We start from the raw sequence: 20,745 nt of genomic DNA on the forward strand, positions 1-20,745 counted from the left end.
TTCCCTCAGTAAGTCTCACTCACCTTTCCCACGATGATCACAAGATGTAAGTCGATTCTATATTTTGTGTGTGCACGCATGCATGTTTTCATTTAAAAAACACAAACTCTTGTTCTATCAGGAAGATCATGGGGGTGAACTGAGTAACTGTGTTGTTTCTGAATCTCCTGTCACTTTCCGCTTCAGCACCTGGAACCAGAGAAGTGGACCACTGACCTGATCCAGTAGGTTGATTTTGATAGGTGTTTTTTTTTTTTTTTTTTTTTTTGCATTGTGCAGATAGAAGATTTTTGTACCATAATGTTGTCATGACCAAATTAGATACGTATAATATAAAATCTTCCTTTCTGTGCTTCATCCTTTCCCTGCCAGTGAGACAGCAAGAGGCATTTTCTAAAAGTTAGGTTTTTTAACATAGTGCGAAATATTAAGCTATGATGACTTATCAAAATTGCAACAGTGCTGCACATTTATCCAACATCTTCTTGAGCCAGCTCTGAGAAGACTATCATTTTTTTAGACCAGCATCCTGATTTGATATCATGTAACTATAACAGGATGCTCCATAGAAAAGCATCCTCATGTCCACAATCTGAGAGAAGACAGCTTTAATCTAGGCCAGGAGGTTTCTCCACCTGTTTAGTGACTTTCTCCAAAATTTGAGAGGGGATACAAAGGAAATCTTAAATGTTAAGGGGCAGTTAGGAATTACCTTAATGAGAACTTGGCCAGATCAGCTATGTGATCATCATTAGTTTATCCCTTTAAGGGCCCACAAGAAAGGATAAACAACCTTTGCATAATAGATTAAAATTATATACATTTCTGAAGTTCTGGTAGCTGTAGCTGAGTCAAAAAGGTACCCCTGAGATTATCTAAACCTATTTCATAGGGGCCTGACCAATTAAATGGCCAGAAAGAGAGACAATATTTTTTTCTGGAAACATGTAAAGCCACCAGTAATTGTATCCTTTTTGCTCACCGTCGTCATGATGTGGTTACCCATTTTTGAAGGAAATTCTTTGTGACAGTTTCTTATTAGCAGTTTGATATTATGCTTAATCTGGGCCAGTGTAGAAGGATGTTAGGGGAAGAGACTATTATTGGTTAATTTGATTTCCCCATTTCCTGAAATACCAACCTAGACAATATCCTTCTCTCTCCCGCCCCCACCCCACCCCCCTCTGAGGTAGAAATTCTAACCTAATTGTGAGAGCTAGTCTGTTAATTTTGTTGCTTGAGAAGTATCCAGAGGAGCTGAAAGAAGCCAGCAAATCCTTCCTATTGGCCTTGAGCGTTCTTTCCTTTGTGTATGTGTTCCTACTGACTTCACTGGAACTACTCACATACTTAGTTTTTAAATGCTTAAGTGCTTCGCTGGATTGGGACTATAAAACAGTGATGTTGCAAAAGTTTTTGATTGTTCCTTTCGCCTACTGCTGCTGGATCAAATAATCCCATTAATCCTAGGCTTTTACAAGGATTTTGAAAACCATTGATACAATATTGCCCCCCCCCCCTTTTTTTTTTCACTCTTAGATTTTTGGACACAGAAGTATTCTAAGAAACAGACAATAAGGACACTTGGGGTCAAATTCTTCTCTAAATCTAGAGTAACTCCAGAGATTTTAGTGGAATTACTTTGGATTTACAATGGTGAGCAGAGAATTTGTCCCCGATCTATAGACATCAGGCTACAGATTTTTGTCCACCCCAGAACAGAACATTGATACTTTCATGTATTTTTTCCCATTTTCTTCCTGAAAACTGATCTTGTTTCTGTAACTACAGTCTATCACCATATATATCTATCTATATAGATATAGATAGATATATATAGATGTATGTAAAATTTGTATTTATACTCTGTCAAGGTTCCTTTCCCACTCTGAACTTTAGAGTACAGATATGGGAACCTGCATGTGAACCCCTAAACTGAATTACCAGCTTAGATCTGGTTTTGCTGCCACCACTCCCTTCCCTGGGTAGCCTTGAGAGACTTCTCCACAATTTCCTGGCGAACACCGATCCAAACCCTTGGATCTTAAAACAAGGAGAAATTAACCATTCCCCCTCCTTTCCCCCCACCAATTCCTGGTGAGTCCAGATCCAACCCCCTTGGATCTTAAAACAAGGAAAAATCAATCAGGTTCTTAAAAAGAAGGCTTTTATTAAAGAAAGAAAGGTAAAAATCATCTCTGTAAAATCAGGATGGAAAATAACTTTACAGGGTAATCAGATTCAAAGAGCCCAGAGGAATCCCCTCTAGCCTTAAGTTCAAAGTTACAGCAAACAGAGGTAAACCCTCTAGCAAAAAGAACATTTACAAGTTGAGAAAACAAAGATAAACCTAACACGCCTTGCCTGGCTGTTACTTACAAGTTTGAAATATGAGAGACTTGTTCAGAAGATTTGGAGAGCATGGATTGATGTCTGGTCCCTCTTAGTCCCAAGAGCGAACAACCCCCAAAACAAAGAGCACAAACAAGTCTTCCCCTCACCAAGATTTGAAAGTATCTTGTCCTCTTATTGGTCCTTTGGGTCAGGTGTCAGCCAGGTTACCTGAGCTTCTTAACCCTTTACAGGTAAAAGGATTTTGGAGTCTCTGGCCAGGAGGGATTTTATAGTATTGTACACAGGAGGGCTGTTACCCTTCCCTTTAGAGTTATGACATACTCCAACATCAGTGATTGAAGGGACATCAAACCTAATCTTAACATTTTAAAGAAAAGAACAGAAAAATAAAGTATTCCATATCCCTTTGCTTAATAACGTTAAAAAGATGACCCTAACTGCAAGGGCAGAAAGTTCATCACTGACTTTCCCAGATAGCAGGTGTTATTTATTTCATCCATCTACAATCAACAGGGATGTCCTTTAATGCAGGGGTGGGCAAACCAAGGCCCGGGGCCCTTCAAACATTTTAATCTGGCCCTCGAGTGCCCACCAGGGAGCAGGGTCTGAGGCTTGTCCAGCTCCGGCATTCCAGTTGGGGAGCGGGGTCGGGGGCTTGCCCCGCTCCTTGCGTACCATGGCTCTGTGCGACTCCCGGAAGCAGTGGCACGACTCCCCTCCGGCTCCTAAACGTAGGGACAGCCAAGGGGCTCGGCACGCTGCCCCCGCTCCAAGTGCTGCCCCTGCAGCTCCCATTGGTGGGAACCATGGCCAATGGGAGCTACAGGGGCGGTGTCTGCGGATGGGGCAGCGTGCGGAGCTGCCTGGTTGCGCCTCCGTGTAGAAGTTGGAGGGAGGACGTGCCGCTGCTTCTGGGAGCTGCTTCAGGTAAGTGCCACCCAGAGCCTGCACCCCTGACCCCCTCCCATGCCCCAACCCCCTGCCCCAGTCCATATCCCCCTCCTTCTCTCCAAACTCCTTGATCCGACTCCTTGAGCACCCACCCGCACCCCCAGCCAGAGCCCTCACCACCACCCCCGCACCCCAACCACCTGCCCCAGCCCAGAGCCCCCTCCCGCACACTGAACTCCTCATTTCTGGACCCACCATAGAGCCCACACCACCCAGTCGGAGCCCTCACCCCCTCCTGCACCCCAACCCCCAATTTCGTGAGCGTTCATGGCCCACCATACAATTTCCATACGCAGATGTGGCCCTCGGGCCAAAAAGTTTGCCCACCCCTGCTTTAATGCCTGTGAAATACTTAGCTACAGGTTCCCCAATTTTTAGGGGGTCCCCAAACTAGATGGTGGCAATTGTGGGCATTGCTGCCCCGTCAGCTACCAGTGTCGTGTTTGGGCTTTTACAGGCTCCCTCCCAACCAGCCACTTGAAGCAGCTGGTGGCCAGAAAATCTAGTCCTGGTTTTCATACTGCATACATCTGTTTTGCTAACATTTCCCCAAATCCTCAGGCTGACCCTCTTTAATGGAGTGATCGTGTTAGTTGAAGTTGGTTACTTTTGGGAGAGGCAGAGTTTTGCAGTCCTACCCCAAAAATTCTATGGCTGATTGTGTCTGTAGTCAAATGTCTGTTCTCTGTAGCATTAAAAAAACTAGTTACTCAAGATGAGTTTGCAGGTGACTGCATAGATATTACTCCTCTTGCCCTTCTTTTGCAGGCTTCCAGACTTGTCTGCCTGTTACACACTTTCTTTTTTTACCTACTAGTAAATGCAATGGTTTTACTTTAATATTATGGAACACTTTAACCCTGTATGGTCTACAGAATCTACTAAATGAATGAATTGTTAATGAAAAAGAAATGTTAGCAACTTCATAGCCCTCTTCAGATAGGGATAGGGCAAATGTTCAGCCACTTCCTGGTATACCCTGGCTATCAATTTGGCTGGTCTCTCATTACTTACTGAATCAAATTTCTGGATAATATTTCTTTAGTAATTGTAGACCTGTTGGTTGCTTTTAAGCTGATACTAAATCTCCTTTGTTGTGGTCTCAGTTTCAGCCATTAGAGTCTGGAGGCTTAGTGTTTAAGAACAATAATTAAACACACACACATCCCCTTTTCCAGGTCCGCTCGATTTATGAAAGTAGAGGCAACTGAATAAAGCTTCGAGGGTGAGCAAAGCTGTCATGTGTGGGGGAGTCCATTGCTCAGCAGGAAACAGTTGAAATGTCCTTTTCACCTACTTTTTAATGCTAGAGGCTGCCCAGAGGAAATTTTCCTTTTTGAAGGACAGGTCTGTCCCATTGATGGTAGTTCTGTAATAGAAAACAGGAGGTTGACCTATTTCTGTAGGAGTGCTTATCTGGCATTTTGCTCTTTCAGGCATCAGGAAAACCTTTGAACTGTAAACCTGACAGTTACAGTCATGAATTTTAATGTGACTGTTGGCATTGTGGTGGGCAGGAGATGGCAATGCACTAGTTTAATCATCATCCTTGGTTTCTTTTTTCATGTAATGATATAACGTATCCAGATAAATAGACAAAGAATTGTTGTGTTTCTCAAAAATGAAGGGCGATGTAAGGAGAAGGGTAATGAACAATGCAGCGGTGTAACTGCAATGCGTCTTGTTCAGAATGGAGTGGAATTGCCCAGCAGGATTGTAGACACCCATCATATTGGTGAGGGGGTGGGGGGAGAAGGATGGTCCAAATCAACACGCTGACCCCAACAGGTTATTGACATTTCTTTGCAGCAGTGCACGGAGAATGAACACTGCTTCACTGTGAGTGTTTCTGCTTCAACTGGTTGTCATTACTATTCAGTTTAAAAGACCCCCACACACACAATTCCAGTTATTACTGGGTGTGCTATACACCCAGGCTTCCTTTCTTTTTTCCCCTATGTCATATACTTCCGCTTTAGAATATTTATACCATATCCTGTTTTTTTTTTAAGCTGGCAGTGTTGAAACTTGTTGGTATTGTTAAAACCTGTGCAAACAGAATTTTGCTATATCCTTTCTAGCTTTGATGTTTCAATTCAGTTTGCAACTGCAGTAGAGGCTTTGTTTTCTTTTCCATAGAAGCTTTTTTCACAGTGAAGAGGAACTGCTATCCAGTGCTTGTCTCTAAACGGTGAAGTCCTGTTGCCCTTTATTTGAAGTGGGCCAGCCATGCTGAATGGAACCAAATTGTGTTTACAGATCTGAGAGACTGCACTTTAGAAGTGTGGCTCCAGAGCTGAAACGGACATAGTTTATCCACTGAGTCCCCAGCTGCAGGATGTTTATATGGTCCTACAAGTTGCTTTAGAATGCATTCACTGGAATAAAATAGTTGATCTGTTTAAGTTTGAGTCAGAAATGAGATTGACTGTGGTGTCTTGTCCAAATAAAACATAAATGTATTTGAAAATTGAATTCTAAATCTTTAGTGTAGTTTAAAACCAATAAATAAAATGTTTCTAGTTGTCACAATTTCCAAGATTTATTTTTGCATGCTGCACTTTAGTGTACCGTACAGCTACTTCTGGGGTTAATTCACTATTTCAAAGCTTCTCATGCGATTTTCTCTTGTGTGAGCTGTTTGGCAGAAAATAAATAAGACTAAGATAAAAATTACCTTGACATTTACAATGCTATGGAGTGGGAGATAAAATAGTGTTACAGATTTAGATGTACAGATTTGCCAAAGGGAGGGGGGAGTGCTCATTTGGCTTCCCGCTTTGTTTGTTCAGTCATCGCTTTCTGCCTGTGATTTTTCCTTTCTTAAATCACTGAGTGTCACGTACAGAGCTACACTGGATATGTAAGTATGAGTCCATTGAGAAATTCTGGTAAAAACATAAGAGCAGCCATACTGAGACAGGCCAATGGTCCATCCTGACCAGTATCCCGTCTTCCGACAGTGGCCAGTGCGAGGTGGTTCAAAGGGAATGAACAGAATAGGTAATCATCAAGTGATCCATCCCCTGTTGCCCATTCCCAGCTTCTGGCAAACAGAGGCTAGGGACACTTCAGAGCATGGTTTTAAATCACTGCCCATCCTGGCTAATAGCTATTGATGGACACTATGCTCCAGGAACGTATCTAGGGTTTTTTTTTAACCCTGTTACAGTCTTCACATACAGTGTGTGTCATAAGTGGTCATAAGTGCATTCCCTAATGAAAAAAGTCCTATAGAAATTTTTGAAGCATCCTACAGAATATACAGAATTCTAATAGCACACTTCAAAAAACCTAGAGAGAAGTTAAATTCTTTAGAAATCATTTCAGAAATTTCTACAAAACTTCATTACATTTCTATAGAACCTTACTGGTTAATTCCTATTAAATGCTATAGGATTTTCCCAGGAGAGAGAGAGGGACACTGAAGTAATATCCTGTGAGTAGTGATGTCACTGGCTGTTTCTCTGCAGCTCTAAGTTAATCACAAAGAATAGTTATTCAGCTCCTATTTTACAGACTAAACATCATTTTCTTGATCTTCTGGAAGAAAAGGCCAAGTCCTTTTTGTGTCTCAGGTTCAGCTCTAACACTGTGATGTAGTTACAAATTATATTTTTCCCTTCCTGATGACACTGGGGGAAGGGATGTACACCTCTACCTCGATATAACGCTGTCCTTGGGAGCCAAAAAATCTTACCGTGTTATAGGTGAAACCGCATTATATCGAACTTGCTTTGATCCGCTGGAGTGTGCAGCCCCGACCCCCCCGGAGCGCTGCTTTACCGCGTTCTATCCGAATTCGTGTTATATCGGGTCGCATTCTATCGAGGTAGAGGTGTACTTAAAGGCAACAGGTTATATGTGCTGGCACTCTAGCTTGATGGTTGTCATACTGACTGAAGAAGCTTCCCTGTGGGCGGCGCAAAATTCCCTAGTTTGAATGTAAACACTTGTCAGAAATATTTATTTTGGTTAGTTATTTAGGCAAATCCATTACGTTTGCTTTCCTTTTTAAAATCTACACATTACAGCATGTTACATACATGTATTAAATGACTTGAGAGGCAATAGAGTCAGTGTGTCTGAGAGCTAGAGCAGGCAGCGGATATGGAGGAGACCTGTTGTTGTTTTTTGCCCAGTTCCTTGACTTTGTGCTTTTGTTTCTCTATCTGTAAAATGGTGATACAGAGTGGTGGAAAAGTAATATAAGTTGTTATGCGAGTGCAAATTATTATTATTACCATTAATAGTGTTTCCAATTTCTATTTATTCTGCATAGCGCATATTACTAGTGTTAAAAGGGAATTTTCTGTATAGTGTTATCTTTTTCATGTCCTGAGAATTTTCAGAATTTCTAGCTCATACTGTAATTAGTTCATTCTCTCAGGTATCTGTTCAGCAAACAAGTCAGTTTTTGGTTAGTTGGCTCATGGAGCCTCTCGCAGGCTTGTTTGGTTTAGCTGTAGTTAAATTGTTAAATCTCCGGGTGCTGCTGTTGGGTCATGCTTTCCTCTAGACTGAAGATGACCATAGTTGTATCTTTCTTGTGGTCATCTGAAAGGTGCCCCCCACTTTGAAGTGATGAAATACTGATTCATTTTGAGCCTGCTCAGGGTAGGGATATAAATCTTGGTTAAAAAAGATAACCAGTTAAACAATTAAAATTATATTGTTTATCCGTCTAACCATTAACCAAGGTAGCTCCAGCAGGCCTGGCACGGTGGGGGCTGGGGCGGAAGTTGCTCCAGCTGGCGGCTGGGGCCCGCTCCGGGCAACCGGCTCGCCTGATGCGGCCGAGATTGGGGTCCCTGCGGCCGGTGCGGGGCTGCTGGGTTAATGGTTAAGGGTAACCGGTTACATCCCTAGCTCAGGGACACCTGTGTTAAAATAAGTGAAAAGGCTCTCTGAAACAAAGGAGTCTGCTTTTTTTGGTTTAAAAAAAAAAAAAAAGCGTTGACTTTTACTCTAACAGGATTTCCAGCACTGGATATTTTTGCTTCTTCACACCACCATATTGACCTATTATGGGCACCAGGCTGAAAAGTCCAGTCTATAGCACACAGCCTCTAATCCACTCTGCTTTGTGGGACTGCACGTTTTGAATAGAGGCAGTACAGTAGCACAGGTCTGGTGCCGTTGTCAGAGAGGCACCACTAGACAGCTGTTTCCTCCTGGCATATTCTCCTCAGGGAAAATGGCAGAGGCAATGGCAGAACATGCACAGGCAGTTTCTAGGCTAGGCAAATTGATTATATTTAAGCACGTAGACAGGGTGTTAAAATATATTACCCGTAGTTAAAATGTGAGCATGACCCAACCAGCTAATGCGTTAAAAGATGTTAAATGCTGTCTAAACTAGCATTTAAAACCTGTTATCTAACACATTTTAAACATTTATTTTCCTAAGCCTAGGCCTGACCTGTGAAGTAGACCATCCTTGAAACCTTTAAAGTGTATGTTTAAGTCCTTTTGATGCGCATCTCAATATTATTGGTTATGATAATGAGCCCCTGTGCAGTTTTATGCATGACATAGAAAATACTTTATAAAAGCTCACTTCCGTAGACACAAAAAGAGAGTTCATCTCTTTTAATAAAATGCGGGCTATCTGCTATTGTCACAATCATACAGCAGCTAGAGAAACGTTCTAAGATGACTTTCTACAAGGTCCCCAATGGAAATGTATATTCCAAATACTTGTATAGAGCCTGTGACGGGTTGGATCACAGAAACCCCCCTGGGAGCTGCCACCCGATGTGCCAAGACTACCCCTGTTCCTATTTTCCCTGCCAGGTCAGGACTCCAGCACCCTGTCTTGCTGAGCCAGACACTCCCGTCTGCTCCAACACAGACCCAGGGTCTGAATTACTTGCCCCAAAGCTGCAGGTTTACCTGAAAACAGCTCACACAAGTATGCTTGTCTTTAGCACTCAGATGCCCAACTCCCAATGGGGTCTAAACCCAAATAAATCCGTTTTACCCTGTATAAAGCTTATGCAGGGTAAACTCATAAATTGTTCGCCCTCTATAACACTGATAGAGAGATATGCACAGTTGTTTGCTCCCCCAGTATTAATACATACTCTGAGTTAATTAATAAGTAAAAAGTGATTTTATTAAATACAGAAAGTAGGATTTAAGTGGTTCCAAGTAGTAACAGACAGAACAAAGTAAGTCACCAAACAAAATAAAATAAAATGCACAAATCTGTTTAATCAAACTAAATGCAGATAAGATCCTCACCAGTTCCAGAATGCTCCCTTTTACAGCCTAATCTCCTTTTAGCCTGGGTCCAGCAATCACTCACACCCCCTGTAGTTACTGTCCTTTGTTCCAGTTTTCTTCAAGTATCCTGGGGGGTGGTGAGGCTCCTTCTTTAGCCAGCTGAAGACAAAATGGAGGGGTCTCCCAGGGGTTTAAATAGACTTTCTCTTGTGGGTGGAGACCCTCTCCTCACCCTGTGTAGAATCCAGTCACAAAATGGAGATTCAGAATCACATGGGCAAGTCACATGCCCATGCATGACTCAGGACTTGCAGGTAGCAGCCATTACCCACATGCTACCTTGAACGTCCTCGGGTAGACTTCTTATGTGGATTGGAGTCTTCCAAGCTCTTTTGTCTGTTAAGTGTTTCCTGATTGAGCACTTAATTTGCACATTCCTTTCCCAAGAAGTGACCAAATGTTCTAACTAAGGCTACTTAGCAATCAAGCAATTATACAAAAAAGAACAGGAGTACTTGTGGCACCTTAGAGACTAACAAATTTATTAGAGCATAAGCATAAGCTCTAATAAATTTGTTAGTCTCTAAGGTGCCACAAGTACTCCTGTTCTTTTTGCGGATACAGACTAACACGGCTGCTACTCTGAAACCAAGCAATTATACAGCCAATGTTCATAACTTTGAACACACAAATGGTGCCTGCATACAGCTAGGATGAACATAACCCGTAGATCATAATCTTTACATAGATGTGTTACATGGCATATGTAGCAAAACCCTATTCCAGTTATATCATACATACATTTATGAGCACCCTCCCCCCCCAAAAAGCCTTACGAGGTACATTGTCACAGAGCCCTTGCATGTGAACTAGAAAACAGCCAGGCCAAGACTTTCAAAAGTGACTAGTGATTTGAAAACTCCAATTTTTGGCTGCCAATCTAAGATATCGTAAAAGGGGGCCTGATTTTCAGACAGTGTTGATTACTCTTTAGGTGTCTCAAGTTAAGCATCCAAAACGACTAATTACTTTTGAAAAAGCTAATCCTTTATAACAGGCTTAATGAAAGAATTGTTACTTAACCCATGGGAGTTTTCACAGTTTGCCAGCACATCACGCATTGCTATGACTTCCTTATGTGCAGCACTGTTGTTGCCATCTTTATTGCATTAAATGACTGCACACTGACTGATCTTCTGTTGTTATGAAAATTTTTTTTGAATTGAACACTTGTTTTCAGCGACACCCAGGTTTGCATAACAGGCATTTGCTCCCATAGCCAGACTGTTATCCTAGTAACAGGTGTGCATTTAACCACTTTCACAGACCACATTTTGATGCTTAAATAATGTGAATAGCTGACATGCTTTTCATATTGGACTACCCACCAACACATTTCATTCTAAGGATTTTCTGCATAGTAGATGCTGAGGAAACTGGGGAAAAGTGTATCTTTTTTAATAAAATATCTAGGTTGATGAATCTCTTTCAAAACAGCAAAAGGTTGAGGTATAATTTAAAAAAATGAAACAATATATTTGACTTTTGGACCTTGCGGCATTTAAAGTAAACACAAACCATTTATTTGACTTATCTTTCCCTCAATAGCTCTTCTTAGTCAAAATCACCTACTTAAACTCCTTTGTGTTAGAAAAGTCAAAAATTTCTTTTGCAGGTGATGAGTTTATTTTAGTATTTTTGGGGGGGCGCTGTTTGGATATTATGGTGACAAGGGCGATACAAATAACTAGGTAGACAGAAAAGAAATTAGCCCAATTTTCCAGGAAAACAGGAGCATTCCAGAATTTTTATTTTAAAATATTTAGCCTTTAACTCACTATTTGATTGTTTGACTGGATAAGTGATACGACTTTCAATTCTTGCTAAATAAATGGTTTTTGTCTTTTCACACTTTTTAAATTTTGTAAACAAGGTAGGGTTATACCAGCCCCTTTGATGAGGGAAGAGGGGAAGTCGTTATTCCAGAGATGTGTCTCAGCCATATGCTAATACAACGGTTCTCAAACTGTGGGTCGGGACCCCCCAAAGTGGGTCATGACCACATTTTAATGGGGTTGCCAGGGCTGACTTAGAGTTGCTGGGGCCCGCAGCCCAAGAGCTTCAACCCTGGGCAGCTGGGCTAGTTTATAGGCCCCTTGCCTGGGGATGAAGCCCATGGGCTTTGGCATTGCCCCCTTCTGGGATGGTGGGGCGCAGGCTTCAGTCCCCGCTTCTGGGGTCATGTAGTAATTGTTGTTGTTAGAAGGGGGTTGCGGTGCAATGAAGTTTGAGAACCCCTGTGCTAATAAATAATTGAAGCTTGTTACTTTGAATCTGTCACTGTTGGATTATAATATTCACCGGTGTAGCTGAATATCTACTATACTTGCGTTTCTGTATCCATGTTTGTAATTGTGACTTGATTGTGCACCTACCAGTGAATAAAAATAACACTGGTCTACAATTTTTGAGAAGTCGTCTGCTTCAGAGATAAAATGTGCTATTTATTATGTATTTTGATGTGCTGAATTCAAATATGACAATTAAAACAACTGATTGGCTACTGTTTCTAAGATATTTAAGTTTTTACATTTTATGTCTATGTATATTGTGTAGATAGTAGAGTTTTAATCATAAATTGTAAACCTAGGTCTTTTCATGTGTTTATGGTTGCTTTACATGAGAATATTTCACCTGTCCTGTTTATGTAACACTTTAAAAATCAGCAAAAGGGTTATATAAATAAAATTTATTATGAAACAAAAGGCAAAAAACTATTATGTACATAGTTTAGTCCTATTCAGTGTCTACTCGGCGCTTCTTGGCTTGTCTCTTGTATTCATTAAATGGAGCATCTCTTGTCACTGTCCAGCAATAGTCTGCAAGCATTGATGGGCTCCATTTGCCCTGATAGCGTTTCTCCATTGTTGCAATGTCCCGGTGAAATCGCTCGCCGTGCTCGTCGCTCACTGCTCCGCAGTTCGGTGGAAAAAAATCTAGATGAGAGTGCAAAAAATGTATCTTTAGTGACATGTTGCAACCAAGGCTTTTGTATGCCTTGAGGAGGTTTTCCACCAACAACCTGTAGTTGTCTGCCTTGTTGTTTCAGAGAAAATTTATTGCCACTAACTGGAAGGCTTTCCATGCCGTCTTTTCCTTGCCACGCAGTGCATGGTCAAATGCATCATCTCGAAGAAGTTCACAAATCTGAGGACCAACAAAGACACCTTCCTTTATCTTAGCTTCACTTAACCTTGGAAATTTTCCACGGAGGTACTTGAAAGCTGTTTGTGTTTTGTCAATGGCCTTGACAAAGTTCTTCATCAGACCCAGCTTGATGTGTAAGGGTGGTAGCAAAATCTTCCTTGATTCAACAAGTGGTGGATGCTGAACACTTTTCCTCCCAGGCTCCAATGACTGTCGGAGTGGCCAATCTTTCTTGATGTAGTGGGAATCTCTTGCACGACTATCCCATTCGCAGAGAAAACAGCAGTACTTTGTGTATCCAGTCTGCAGACCAAGCAAGAGAGCAACAACCTTCAAATCGCCACAAAGCTGCCACTGATGTTGGTCATAGTTTATGCACCTCAAAAGTTGTTTCATGTTGTCATAGGTTTCCTTCATATGGACTGCATGACCAACTGGAATTGATGGCAAAACATTGCCATTATGCAGTAAAACAGCTTTAAGACTCGTCTTCGATGAATCAATGAACAGTCTCCACTCATCTGGATGCCATCACACCATCGATGTTGTTGCAGGCTACAAGATCACCTTCCATGAAGAAGAATGGGACAAGATCCTTTTGACGGTCACGGAACATGGAAACCCTAACGTCACCTGCCAGGAGATTCCACTGCTGTAGTCTGGAGCCCAACAGCTCTGCCTTACTCTTGGGTAGTTCCAAATCCCTGACAAGGTCATTCAGTTCACCTTGTGTTCTGAGGTGTGGTTCAGAGGAGGAGGATGGGAGAAAATGTGGGTCCTGTGACATTGATGGTTCAGGACCAGAAGTTTCATCCTCTTCCTCTTCCTCTTCCTCGTCTGACTCAAGTGAGAAGGATTCTGGTGCATCAGGAACCGGCAGTCCTTCTCCGTGGGGTACTGGGCGTATAGCTGATGGAATGTTTGGATAATCCACAGTCCACTTTTTCTTCTTTGAGACACCTTTCCCAACTGGAGGCACCATGCAGAAGTAACAATTGCTGGTATGATCTGTTGGCTCTCTCCAAATCATTGGCACTGCAAAAGGCATAATTTCCTTTTCCTGTTCAACCACTGGCGAAGATTTGTTGCACAAGTGTTGCAGCATATGTGTGGGACCCACCTCTTGTCCTGATCTCCAATTTTGCAGCCAAAATAAAGGTGATAGGCTTTCTTAACCATAGTGGTTATACTGCGCTTTTGTGATGCAAAAGTCACTTCACCACAAACATAGCAGAAGTTACCTGCACTGTTCACAGAAGTACGAGGCATCTCTGCTCACTTTGGCTAAACAGAAATGTGTTCCTTTGCAAAAATCAAACACTGACAAATAAGAGAGCACGACACTGTATGATTTCTAGAGCTGATATAGGGCAATTTGTTCAGCAGAGTGATGTAAGCTTCGTTATGATTGCATCATCCATGACTTCTAGGAATAACATGATGCAATTCATATCATGTATGACGCAATACCAGCTTCAGATTGCATCATTCATTGTTTTGCCTAAAAAGCAAGTACTGTCCAAACCCAGTCATAGATTTATTCATAGATCCAGTCAAAGATGTATTTTAGTCATTTCTGGTTTAAATTGAGATCCCTTCCCTTTATAACTCACTTATCCTCCGCCATTCCCAAATCAAGGGTCGTATATACTGACCCAATAGCATATCTTGAAAACTAGAGCCAATCAACAATTTTAAGCATCATTTTCGTTCTCAGTGACCCAGAATTAGTAAAGTTTGACTACATTTATTTCAGAAGCATTTTGGCTGTAGAGCAGTGTAAACAGTGTATATTAAAAGCAAAATTGCTGCAGTGCTTCATTCCCTTCTGTGACTTACGGTTGGAGGCCACATAGAAGAGGCAGGCATCTGCATCAGACTTTGGCTCAAGATCCATAGCTCTTTGACCAAATACACAGAGGTGAAATCTCTCTACCTAATTCCTGCATGACCCCGCCACCAGCAGTATAGCTGGTTTATGGTGCCATGCATGCTGCCACTGTTGCTGATAATTCCTAATCCATTCAGAGATGAGGGAATTAATACTGTTTTAACAAGCGTTAACCATGACAGCATTTTAAGGCCTCCTTCCCAGATAAGAAAATGGATCCCCCAACCTCCAATTGTGGGTGAGGGGCAGCTTTTCCCCCCCAGGCCTGAACTGAAAACTCTGAAGGTTTTTCTCGCAGCTGCCCTTTCACCCAGTGCCACTTCCATATTTTTCTATGAAGGAATGATTCCCCCCCAATGGGAAGGATTTATGTTAAAGATGGTGGTCTCTTAAAAACATACTTTGTTTCAAAAGTCTGGGCAAAGAAGCAACTTCTACCTTTTGGCATATGTATTTATTTAAAAAGATAAGAAAGAAGAGGAAAATCAGTCCAATCTTAATAAAACTACTTTCTGAAATATTCAGTCATTGTGATTGCAGGTGTCATTGCCTTTTTATTTAAACTAAAAGCATCAATATTAAGTATAGGTCAAATAGTCTCCAGTCAATGACACTAGACATTTATTGTTATGGTGATAAAGTAAAAATAAATAAGTTTTGTCATTTGGTGGAGGGAGTGTTGTACGAGTGAGCTTCGTAATAGAATCAAACAAATGTTCTAGACTGCATGTTTTAGTGTATTGAGAATCTTACTGTAAGAGCAACATACTGTTATCACTGTTTTAGCTGCCATGACAACTGCACAGCTTGTGAATGCCTTGTTTGAATGATCTTGCAGGCAGCTGAGTCATTGATATTCTGAGTGTCTTTCTACTGCAGGCACTAGAAACCCTTCCTGTACATCAGCCAATATTTACTATTATCACAGTGGCCAATATATGCAAACTTTATTGTTGGGCAGCTGGACCAGAAGGAAACAGTCCATTCCTTAGTAACAGTAGTTTTTGAGCTCTTCATTACAGTACAAAATTATTTTAGTCTTGCTAAGTGGTTGCAGCTCTCCTAGCTGTTGCAGGGTTTGTAATGTTAAAGAGGGACTTACTCTTCAGAGCTCTTCCCACTTTTCCTTTCTGTGTTTGCAAATGAACATTGCTTGGAGTTTCCTTCTGCGCTGTTTGTTTTTTTTAAAAGAGAGCTTGTTCTTTGTCAAGCCATCCTCTCCTGATATTTGATTGTGTAATGAAGTCCTAATATTTGTATTCATAATACCATAGTCCTTTCCCTGCTAATAGATTGTGTTGCAATTAGTGCAAGGATTTTATGTCCTGACTTCAGGATCAGGGTGAAGCTAAGCTGTGAGGGGTATGGGGAGACACTTCTTAAACAGTGTTGCTTTAATAACAGCATAAGGAATACAGAAAAATACTAGCCATGTAAACTTCATTTTGTATGAATGTTTGCTCTTAAATCTGTTTCAAAGGCTTTCCCCCCACCACTGTAATACTTAAGGTTGCTCAGGATAGGCCTAACTCAACTCCCATTTAAGTCAGTGATTCCACTGATTTCAGTGGGAGCAGAGACAGATCAATGCTGAATGCATCTGAAAGTCCCTCCCTATATTTTCACTTGTTTACTAGATCTGATTATTTACCTCTGACATTAGGACTCAGGATGTGAGTGAAAGGACAGGATTTAAAATGCACTGTAGCAAGTTCTAAAGTCCCAGTGACACACATCTATATAACGATTATAAGATTCTCTAAAGAGAATACTCTCACGTGGAGTTGCTCCCCACTACAGATAATGGTTCACATCCTTCCCCCATTGAAATCAACAGGAACTTCACTTTGACCCTGATAGAAACAGAATTAGACCTAAGGTGCCTGCATCTGCAGAAGAGCCTGTTGTCCTGTACCTACTTTGTCCACGTGTATTTCTTGCACTCAAAGTCCTTTTTCTTTCCCTCTGCTTCTCAGGATCTGAAAGGGGCACTGCCTGGATACATACTGCCATTTTCAATGCAATGGGCCGTAGCTGAAGATTTGGCAATATTTACTTTACAGGCGCACATACTATTAGGTTTTTTGTACTCTGTTCCTCTATTATTGTACTCTACAGAATGTTTTGGAATACAGTTTATTTCATAGAACACCTTCCACACAAACAGTTTTTGTTTTTGTGTGGTATTTTTCATACTAAATTGCGTTGTTTATTCCTTGTTCAAGTTTCAGATAAATAGCTATTTGTTAAAGTGTTTAGTATGAATACTGCTGAGAAATCTTAACTCCCTCAATACCTATCTATAACACTTCATTCTTATAGTGCTTTTCATCCATAGATATCACACCGCTGATATTGAATTTTTTTTTTTAAGTACAAAGCTTCACTCAGTCTAACTTGTATTTATGATTTGCATATTACTGTACTAGTGAATAGATTTTAGTAAAAAGGAAACAATTTTTAATTTGTTATAACTATTTGGTAAAAACATACTTTAATAATCTTTTATATTATTAAAATGCCACTCTGAAAACAAACAGAAATGTAGGAACACTTTTTGGTTATAATGGGAATAATCTGAGTAATTTTGGAAGAAGGATTTTCCTGTGAATAATTAATTTGGAAATTTTAAATATAAATGTCAACTTTGACAGTTCAATAATGTCTTGTAGTCATTTCCGTCAAAGCCATAAATATTTACACCCAATTATAAATGATTATATGTATGCTAGTGTCAGTGAAGGCTACTTATTTAAAAATTGTGTAGTTTACATTTTTGACATTGAAGTTTTCTGGCTTGTTTACTTTAAGAATGACTCTACAGCAGTGGTTCTCAACCTTTCCAGACTACTGTACTTCTTTCAGGAGTCAGATTTGGCTTGTGTACACCCAAGTTTCAGCACATTTAAAAACTACTTGCTTACAAAATCGGACATAAAAATACGAAAGTGTCACGGCACATTATTACTGAAAAATTCCTTACTTTCTCAGGCTTGGTCTACACTTACCCCCCCCCAATTCGAACTAAGGTACGCAACTTCAGCTACGTGAATAACGTAGCTGAAGTTCGAAGTACCTTAGTTCGAACTTACCTCGGTCTACACGCGGCAGGCAGGCAGGCTCCCCCGTCGACGCCGCGGTTCCCCCGTCGACGCCGCGGTACTCCTCTCGTCTAGCTGGAGTACCGCAGTCGACGGCGATCACTTCCTGGTTCGACTTATCGCGTCCAGACAAGACGCGATAAGTCGAACCCAGAACTTCGATTCCCAGCCGCCGAACTAGCGGCTGGGTGTAGACATACCCTCATATTGTCTGTATGAAATTTTAGTTTGTACTGACTTTGCTAGTGCTTTTTATGTAGCCTGTTGTGAAACTAGGCAAATATCTAGATGAGTGGATGTACCTCCTGGAAGACCTCTGTGTACCCCCAGGGGGACACGTACCCCTAGTTGAAAACCACTGCTCTATAGTACTTGAAAACTGGTAAGCGTCTGTCATTGTGAAAAAAACATATGATATCCAGTGTTGTAGGGAGTCACAGAACTGTGAAAAGAAAGCACAGATTTGTTGGGTTTTGTTAGCTGTCTAGCTATTGACTTCATTTTGGAAATATTTTGCACACTTTCTTACTTATTTTGGCTTTTAGGTTACCTGCTTGCAGGACTTTTTTGGAGATGATGATGTTTTCATTGCCTGCGGACCTGAGAAATATCGTTATGCTCAAGATGACTTTGTACTGGATCATAGTGGTAAGTCTAGTTTAAACCTACTGAAATGTTCAATTCTCCCTGAACACCCCCCCTTTTTTCCCCTTCCTGATTCAAAAGTGTTTTTGGAGAAACTTATTGAAAATTTTTTTTCTACTGAACATGTTTCTTTAATAAAATAATTTTCCAAACACTAGTTTAGCTCCAGTCCATTTGTCAGAGTGCGTTTTGTAAACCTGGTTTAATCTTCATGGGCAATGGACCTTGTACTTAAAAGGATATGGTGAACGGCAGTGAACTTTGAAAAGGGTGCTTTTAATCTGCTTCAAAGGCCTGGTCACTGAAGTCAATAAGAATATTTCCACTGACTTTGATGGGTTCTAACTTGGTCCCCATGTTCCTGTTTTGAGGTTCCCCCCCCCAAAAAAAATCACATATGTAGCTGTTTGCAGACCTACAAGAATTATCCCATTCATTCCAAAAGTCTATTAAAAACCTGCATCTTAGCCAGTTTATATGAACAGAACTGATTTATTATTTTATTGTAAACTCATAGAGAAGAATGAGCTTGGGCACGCATGTTTTCTTTACATCAGTAGATATTTATACCCTGGCTCTGTATTAGCTGCTAGAAAGTTGTTTTCCAATAAAGAGAGAAACCCTATAATGTAAATTCAAAGGTAGTTTTAGAATTTCTGCAAAGATTATTCAATTTGGAATCTCAAGTAATGTGAAATTATTTATGCTGAAATTTGAGACAGATTTACACTATTTATTGCACAGTTTCTCTCACCAGCACATCTCATTGTGCATCTTTAATATTCGAAATATTCCAAGTCTCATGGAAATGCGGTTATCAGAATCTAGGAGAGTACTGTTGCCAGATCCTGTGTTAGGCTGGCAAAGCTTAGTTTCTAATTTTTTCTCCTTATTGTGAGTGATCTGCCTCCTTGGTTCTTCCAGTGTCTTGACACTGGTTCAGCTACCGAACCAAATTACCCTCCCTTGAATGAAAATACTTATGAAGAGAGGATGCTTGGCATTGGTCTCCTTATGAAATGCCCACAGATCATTCAGGGAGTGTTTTAGGCTGTGTGAAAAAAACTTTTTTCCTCTCTCTCAATTTGTTTTTTGCTATAAACACCTGAATTATTTTTGACAAAAATGAAAATTTTATTGTTGCGGGAAAAAATTGCAACCAACTCTAATCCTGATGGCCTTCCCCATCAGCTCTGCTCTCAGGCCTATGTGAGACTGAGCGGCCTGCACTGGTAATGCAAAAAGCCTGAAGACCATGTCAAGATCTAAAAGTGGTTTCCTCACCCACACCCCGCAACTATTAGTCTTACTTTAATTATCTCCGTTTCATCTAATGCATTAATTCTATTTTTCCTTGCTTTCCATTGGTCCCTCTCCCCTGAATCCATTAGGACTTGTCTGGGCTTGGATTTGGAAAGTATTAGCTAGCATGTATTAACAGCCTAGTGTAGACAAGGCAGCATGCCTTTAACATGAATTGGACAGGTCGAGCTTGAAGCTTTAACCTCACACAGGCCTGAGAGGAGAGCTGACATGTTAACTAATATCTTCCAAATCATAGTCTAGACAAGACCATAGTTTACCTTCCAGCCCCAGTCCATCAGTTCTCCCTCTCCCCAGTACCTCACACCCAGGCTATCTGAGTTGGGCTCTTTGCTTAGAAGCTGCAGTAACTCTGGGGGTCTCAGTGGAAGAGAAGGGTAGCTCAGGGTCAGCAATAGAAATTAATGGTCTGGCGTGGGGGCTGTGGGGGGGAGCAGTCACTAATCCTGTCCACCCTTGGTAGCTGGTCAAATGCTGGAGACTCAGCAGGAGAGGCAGGAGTCTGAGAATAGACCCAAAAGCTGGACGCTAGTGGTCTGGTGTGAGAACTAAATGGCTGTGTCTCCCTTGAAGCAAGTGGTGGAAAGAGTATAGGGATCCTAGTCTAAGCCCTGCCACCCTTGCCTGGAGCATGTAAATGGAAGCAGCTGAAGTCATGGAGAGGCCCTGTGAATTAGATGGGTTGGGACAATCTTAATTGGTTTGGAGAGAAGTAGTAATGTATCATGGGACAGAATAGACTGAGGATGGTAAAATAGGGGCCTGGAGAAGTGAAGAGGGCAGGAAGGTTTGAATTGATTTGGTAATACGGGAGGAAGGTTGTTTGGCATAAGCAGGGTTGACTTTGTTTCGTGGGGATTTGAATCATTTTGTATTTGATTTTGATAAATTGATCCAGTGGCATGTGTGAATTCATTTGTTGGTGGGTTGGGTTGAATTGATGGCATTTGGGAAATGGGGAGGAAAATTGGTCTGAGAGAGATGGTGAAAGTTTAGTAATGGGTGTTAACTGCAGGAATGAAAAACTTCCCAAGAAGGCAATGT

At 41.1% G+C, this 20,745-nt stretch overlaps 1 protein-coding gene across 1 annotated transcript in view; it reads left to right on the forward strand.

Annotated features, from left to right (window-relative positions):
- The window catches only part of DCLK2 (doublecortin like kinase 2), a 136,265-nt gene that overhangs the window by 37,277 nt on the left and 78,243 nt on the right, over positions 1–20,745 (forward strand). Inside the window, exon 3 of the mRNA XM_065404874.1 lies at positions 18,279–18,381. Coding sequence (XP_065260946.1) covers positions 18,279–18,381 — 103 coding nt within the window. The remainder of the gene's footprint in view (positions 1–18,278; positions 18,382–20,745) is intronic.

This window comes from Emys orbicularis, chromosome 5 (assembly GCF_028017835.1).
Source record: "Emys orbicularis isolate rEmyOrb1 chromosome 5, rEmyOrb1.hap1, whole genome shotgun sequence".
In the NCBI taxonomy this organism is placed as follows: Eukaryota; Metazoa; Chordata; order Testudines; family Emydidae; genus Emys; species Emys orbicularis.